Consider the following 7,108-nt stretch of genomic DNA (forward strand, 5'->3'; position numbering starts at 1 on the left):
GGTTCATATAAACTCATAACTACTCAAAAAGTGCCATGCTCAATGTTCTTTATTTTGAGCATACTTATAAAGTAATTATCCACAAATTTTCATAAAAATATCTAAAAAAAATTAAGGATTTTCTTTGTAATTATCCACTCTTATTAATCTTCATTATTAGTTTATTACAAATTGTTTTCATCATCCATTCCTATCTTCTTTATCTCCATAATCACCCATTCTAATAAAGATTTTTTTTCTTGATAAGACATCCTAATAAAGATTTGGATAAAACTTCTAAAATCTTACACAAGTAGGCTAATATTATTGATTAAAATACTCATAAATTAAAAAAAAAGTACTATATTTTTAATGGTGGTGGAAGGTTGCAAAAATAAAATATTTATTCAAGAGAGAGAAATATATTTGTAGAGAGAGAAAACTCTTTTTTTCTTCTTCTTTCTTCTCTCTCTCCATACGTTCTAAAATTGCGTTCTCTGCTCTGCTCATCACTGTTTTTCGGGTGGTTGCGATTCTCTCTCTCCTCTATCTATCTTTCTCTCTCTATTTTTCATTCAATTTTTCTACGAATTATCTCACCTAATTTCTTGCTTTTCAATTGTCCATTTTCTCTTTCTTTTTTATTTTTGCTATTTTTAAGCTTCAAGATTTCAGCTCTAAAACTTTGATGCTGAATTTTTGCATTTTTTTTTTTTGAAATTTTAGGTTGATACTCTTGTGATTTCAACTGAGTAACTCAATCACTTGAATGTTTAATCGCGCAATTGAATCTCGATCTGTGTTAGAGGAGGAATAATTGATTGGAGAAAGTTTCATGATCATTTTTAATTGTTGGTGATTTTTCGGAAGTTAGGGTTTCGAATTTGATTCGAGGTTAAAGAATCGACGCATTTGGGGGAATTTGGTGTAACGGTGGAGCTTCTGATGAAGTAGATGTTTCACTGAAACATTCCATTTTCGAAGAAAAAAGGAAAAAAAAAAAAGAAAGAAAAGAAAAATTGTCTTTTGATTATTAGAAGTACCTTTTAGATCTCTACCTTTATGCAAATTTGTGTGTTGTGGGAGAAATAAAGGAAGAGAAGAAAGAGGGATTCTTATTAATATTCTTCTCTTTTGGTGGAAGTTTATTCTATCATTATAATTATTGAAAAAAATTCGAGTATAAATTCCAATTCCAATTTGATTTGTGCATTGAAGAATCAAAGCATAAAATTTGAAGTTTAGAGCATTTGATTTGATTGTATATGTTTTGTTGGGTGGGTAAATAGAGAGATTTGATTGAAAGCTTGAAAAATTGGTGAATTGATAGTGAAAGAAGGAAGGAATTTTGTGAAAATAGCAGTGACGGATCCTTCAGTTGAATATAGGGGTTTTGACTGTGTAGCTGGTCTGGATTGCTTAGTTAATATAATCAGGGCCCTGAGAATGGGGTCCTGCTTATCTGCGGAAAGCAGGAGCCCTCTCCCCGGTTCTCCGTCGGCGGCTTTAGGGGTTAGGAAGAGGAAGAACTCCAAGAAACGATTCGGGTCTCGGAGTTCTTCCTTTGATTATAAGAAGGATGATCATCTTTCTAAAATCCCCGGTCGGGTGTTCTTTAATGGGGCCACTGAGGTTGCCTCATTGTATACACAGCAGGGGAGAAAGGGAACTAATCAGGATGCTATGGTTGTTTGGGAGGTTAGCTCTTATCTTTATACAAATTATTGTGATTTGTGTGTGTGTGTGTGTGTGCGCATCTATATTATGCTACATTTGATATGAAATGTTAGTATGCAAATGTTTCTAAGTGTTGGTAGATTTGGTTGATCATTGATTTTACTGCTGATTGAGTGTTCTTGGCTAAGTTTTACATACCTGTTCTGTGTTTAGTGTATTTTGTTTTAGTGTATGTATGATTATCCTTTCAACATTAACAATGTGTATAAGCTGATCTACATGTGTGAAAAGTGATTTCATGCCTTGATAAATTTCTGTGTTATATGATAAATGAACAGTAAAATCAAGAAATGTTTGGGTTTTTTGGTTGTAAATCTTAGCTGTAAACATCTGGAATGACCAGTACATCTGGTTTCTGGTATTTTGCTCATTAAGTTCATCATCTGGTATTGTTAGAACTGCTCTTTGTATTGGCCCCTCCTCTTAGTCTTTATAATATTTAATAGATCCTTGTCTTAACGGCTATCATTTATGTATAGTGGAGACATCTAAAAAATGCATTATTTCATGACTTTCTTTGTCTAAGCTTTTAATTACGTTTGAGTAATGATTTTATCACTGTCAATGTGTTCCTTTTTGTATTTATCTAGTATATGCTGGTAGTTACCTATAATACCTTATCTGGGATTTGTTTCTTTTCAGCTAGTTTTATCCTTATCCTTAATGATTAGTATCATACTACTGTTTCCATCCTTATCCAACATCCTAGTTGAGAATTTAGATAGATGATCTATTGTATCCTTTTATTAGTGAAACTCTTTAGTACATGATGTGTCAATAATGAGAATGATTAGTAACTTCATACTAAGTATGACTTGTATGATTGGAAGTTTGACCGAGATTTTAGTGACTTACATCTGGCTGGATGCCTGGATCCAGCCTTTGTATCTGAAAAACAGTAACTATATGACCTAATATTTTTAGAATCGACACTTTATCTATATGTGGATGAGTGAAAAGATGTGTACAAGTGCTGATAATTCATAAAATAAATAAACATTACCACGGCGATTATGAAAATAAATAAATTATGAGTCGCCCTTGGATGAAAATCACCCAAGTCTCACATGAAACTATTGTAAAACCGTCTCATACGAGACATTGTCATTGTTATTTTGTGTATTGTTTGACTATCTTTTTCCATCCTTCTCTAATCGTATGTTCTTCGATCTCTGTCTCGTTGTCTTCCTTATGCATGTTTTGTCTTCTATCAATATTTAATCTATATATGTTATGCCCTAACTCTAAGGAGATTTAGCGTCTTTTGTCTACTGGAACTCAGAGCTCCTTTATCATGTGTTCGAGAATTGAGGATGTCCATATTGATTCAACAGGCACTCCTGGCTAACTACTGAATAATTGTCCTAAATTGCAGAACTTTTGCTCAAGAAATGACACAATCTTTTGTGGGGTTTTTGACGGTCATGGACCGTATGGCCATTTGGTTGCTAAGAGAGTTAGGGATTCCCTTCCTCAGAAACTGAATGCTCAGTGGGAAGTGAACACAAAAAGTGAAGAAGTTCTGAGGGAGATCAGCCTTAATTGCAGTAGCGTAAATTCTGAAGAGGCTTCCTTCATATCTGCTGACGAAGAATCCAGGGTCTCTGTTGATCTTGAAGAAACAGATAAGGAGCCAGAAATATTTGAGATTCTGAAAGAATCCTTTCTAAAAGCTTTCAGAATCATGGACCGAGAATTAAGGGTACACGCGGGTGTTGATTGCTTTTGCAGTGGAACAACAGCAGTGACACTTATCAAGCAGGTTGCTGAACAAACTCCTAGTTTTTGTAGGTTTCTTTATGTAGTAACAGCTTCTTGAAGTGAATGCGTGAATATGTATAGGGGCAAGACCTTGTGATTGGAAATGTTGGTGATTCGAGAGCTGTGCTTGGAACCAGAGATACCGACAACACTCTAGTTGCTGTGCAGTTGACTGTAGATCTGAAACCAAATCTGCCAGGTTTTTCTCTTCTCCTGTTCAAACAAAGCTGTAAATATATGCTTGGTGTTCTTATAAGTTGATAGCTGGTGATGACCTTTGGAGTAATTGGATCATATTTTCATCTGCTTGGAAGCATTTCCGTTCTCAAGATATTCAAAGTTTATTTTCGCTTTTATCTACATTTGTCATCTAGTTTCCTCTCCTTTTCCCTTTAATATGTCTGGGCTCGTTTTTTTTTTTTGTTTGGGGGGGGGGGGGGGGAGAGCAGAAGGGAGGATGGAGGAGGCTGCTCGTGGATGTCTTGTTTCATTGAAGAAAATGAATCTTTGCAACTTCTTCATCTTTGAATAGGCAAAACCATCTTTCTATCTGTATATTATACCTATACTTATAGAGTTGCATTTATGCTTCTTGACTGTGTGTGTAATTTTTAACAACAAAATGCATGCTTCACCAATTAATAGTTCATATTGTTTATGATGCTCTCTTATCTATTGAAGTACTTCTGGGGTTGGTTCCCGTTGATACACAGTAAATCTAAATTTGATGCCAAGGAGTGTGTGTGTGAGGCAGGCTGCTTTGAGCTTAGCTGGTGCTTTCTGTCATTGTTAGGTCCTTGAGACATGTGATAAGTCGGATTTATATCAAGTATTCAATCAACAATTCTGGATATCTCCTGATTTAAGGTTTTCTTAAGGCATGGGCTGGTGAACTGTCTGAACATCTTCCTGATATGGTTTTGAATTTGTGGTAGACAGGTTAAGTTGTACCTGTTTTGGGAGCATCCTTCTATGGTTTGCCAAAATGCTATGGCACAGGGTGTGCACTGTATAACCAGTTCTCTTCGATGATATCCCAGAAGGTCTGGGAAAGATACTATTGTTCTGTGTGATATAGTATGGGTTGTTAGCTGGGGGATCTATGTTGTCATCTAGTGAAGGGGCTCGACTGCTGTGTTAATGGCTTAATGCACATGTGGAGGAGTTGATTCTATGGCAAAATATATATGAATAGCATGTGGAATTTTTAGTGACATTTGTTTAAAATATTATCTTGCAACACTCAGATTATTTTTGTGACAGTAGATAGTGAGCCAATCGTGTAAGAAAACGATGAAATCCAGATTGACAACCTGTGAAACCCATTGTGCATCTTTAATTAGTTATAGAACAGAGTTACAGACAAAACTAGTTATGTCATGGTCATGTACACTTCTTCATTCAGAGTTGATGGCAGTTCCTGTTGATGATTCTATTGCACTGATGCTGATACTTCTGTGCACTAGAAGTTTGAGTATTTACTAATAATGTACTTGTTCTATGAGGAAGAGTTTACTGAATAAAGCCTTTTGAGGAGAGAGCTAGATAGAAGGTACTAAACCTTAAATTATCAGATGAATCATCACTGTGTAAGGTTGTAACTAGTACAAAGTTTTGGTTTCTGGATTTTGTGTGGGTTAGGGCCCTTAGGGGCATAGGGCGCCCAATCTTATATTTCATTGTACAGATTGAGCAATATAGGAATTGCAAAGAACTCTTCTACATGTATCTGATGATGATAGGTATCCGTCTGGTGATATATCCATTCAGTAGCTATATATTCCGGCTTAAATTTATTTTGGCTGATCATAGATCAGGTTAAAGAATGGAAATTTAGGTGTTCTATTCATCAGCGATGGCCAAGCACTGAGTGATGCCTGGGCTTTTTTGCTTCTACACATGAACTTTGGTTTTGCTTCTGGCGGTGCTTGCTTGCAGTTCATAGTTAATTACCATAATATTGAGGCAAATAATGAAAATCGCAATTTCTAGTATGATTTGACTGATGTACTTTGCTAGGTAGTTAGCTTTTTTTAACACCTTTTCTTATAATCTGTTTTGGTAATTTACTCGATTCTTTTTTGGCCATTTAACAGCGGAAGCAGAGAGAATTAAGAAGTGCAGAGGTCGTGTGTTTGCACTTCAAGATGAACCTGATGTTGCTCGTGTTTGGCTGCCCAATAATGATTCACCTGGTCTTGCAATGGCACGAGCGTTTGGAGACTTCTGCCTTAAGGATTATGGCCTTATAGCAGTTCCTGACATATCATATAGGCGCCTCACTGAGATGGATGAATTCATTGTTTTGGCTACAGATGGGGTAAGACTCGTCAACCCTGAGCAGAACCAATTCCTTCTTGGCTTTCTCCTTTGGTTATCTAATACTCCAAATGGAATTTCCTAACAGATTTGGGATGTTCTCTCAAACAAAGACGTGGTCAACATAGTCGCTGCAGCCCCAACACGATCCACTGCTGCTAGAGCTGTGGTTGAAACAGCCGTCCGAGCTTGGAAAATGAAATACCCGACTTCTAAAATTGATGATTGTGCTGTAGTCTGTCTCTTCCTTGACTCAAACACTAATGACGTGTCTTCTGCTTTGATGACCAAAGAGAAAGAGCAGCTGGCTTCAGCAGAACAGGCTCAAGCACAGGCCAAGAAAGAGGACGCCAATGGCTCTATTGTTAGAACTGACAAACTCATGGTTCAGGAATCTAGCAAGGATGACGAATACGATGCTGCAGAGGATGAAATGCTCTTGGAGGACTACTCGGCCTTAGAAGGTGTTACTCGGGTGAATACCCTGTTAAATTTACCGAGGTTGACACCCACGAAAATAGCATAAATAAAGCTTTCGCAGAGACAGGTTGTGATTCATTACTGCTGAAAATCAAAGAGATGAAGGGTCAGTCAGCTTTGGCCCTGAGCTTATCCATTGTTTTTCTCTTGTTTCTTTGTTCATTTATAGTTGTCTTTTTTTTTCTCGTAGTTTATCTCTATCTACAAAATTTGTAATTTGAACAGGAGAGACTTGCCCAGCTATATTAGGGTCCTGGGTTGTAATCATCTCCAGTTGTAGTCTGGTTAGCCTTAAATTTTGTAAAATCAAAAAGAAAAAAGAGGGGGGCGGGGGGTTGAGGTGGGAAGTTGTAATTTGTTGGTTAGAATTCGCTCCGATTGATAGAATATGTTGCTTCGACGTCCTGGTTATTGATTATACAGTCATATTTTCTTTGTTCATCCATCTTGTTAAATTCGTCTTGATGTGTATTTTTCAAAAATCAAGGGAGAGACGTGAGCGCCCATATTGATATTATACCATTTCTAGATTTTGACCACTTGGAGATTTATCTTGGAAGAAATGGTTCGATCCTATTTTTGAATGGCGATCCAACTTCTATTGTGGCCCGAGGACCGAAACTGGTATGAACTGGCTCATGGGCCTTAATGAAGGCTAGAAGTTTTGTCCGAAAGATATCTTGGGCTTTGAGCGATGATGGTATTGGAACTAGTTCGTTATTCAACAATTGCTATTTAGGTAGATCATAGCAATTCCTTCGTAACTCGTAAGCTTTGTTTTCTTCACCTTAAATTCATTTATCAAGTTTAAATAAGTTAAGTTCAGAGTAAC

The 7,108-nt window shown here is 36.6% G+C and overlaps 1 protein-coding gene across 1 annotated transcript; it reads left to right on the forward strand.

The window, feature by feature from the left end:
- The first annotated feature begins 371 nt into the window (after positions 1 to 371).
- Positions 372 to 6,717, forward strand: LOC104890210 (probable protein phosphatase 2C 33). Its single transcript, XM_010675604.4, has 5 exons — positions 372 to 1,677; positions 3,092 to 3,478; positions 3,559 to 3,676; positions 5,574 to 5,797; positions 5,885 to 6,717. Exons 1-5 carry the CDS (start codon positions 1,426 to 1,428, stop codon positions 6,320 to 6,322), a joined length of 1,419 nt encoding a protein of 472 aa, XP_010673906.1. The 5' UTR covers positions 372 to 1,425; the 3' UTR covers positions 6,323 to 6,717.
- The last annotated feature ends 391 nt before the right edge of the window (positions 6,718 to 7,108 follow it).

Source organism: Beta vulgaris, chromosome 4 (assembly GCF_026745355.1).
Source record: "Beta vulgaris subsp. vulgaris cultivar EL10 chromosome 4, EL10.2, whole genome shotgun sequence".
In the NCBI taxonomy this organism is placed as follows: Eukaryota; Viridiplantae; Streptophyta; class Magnoliopsida; order Caryophyllales; family Amaranthaceae; genus Beta; species Beta vulgaris.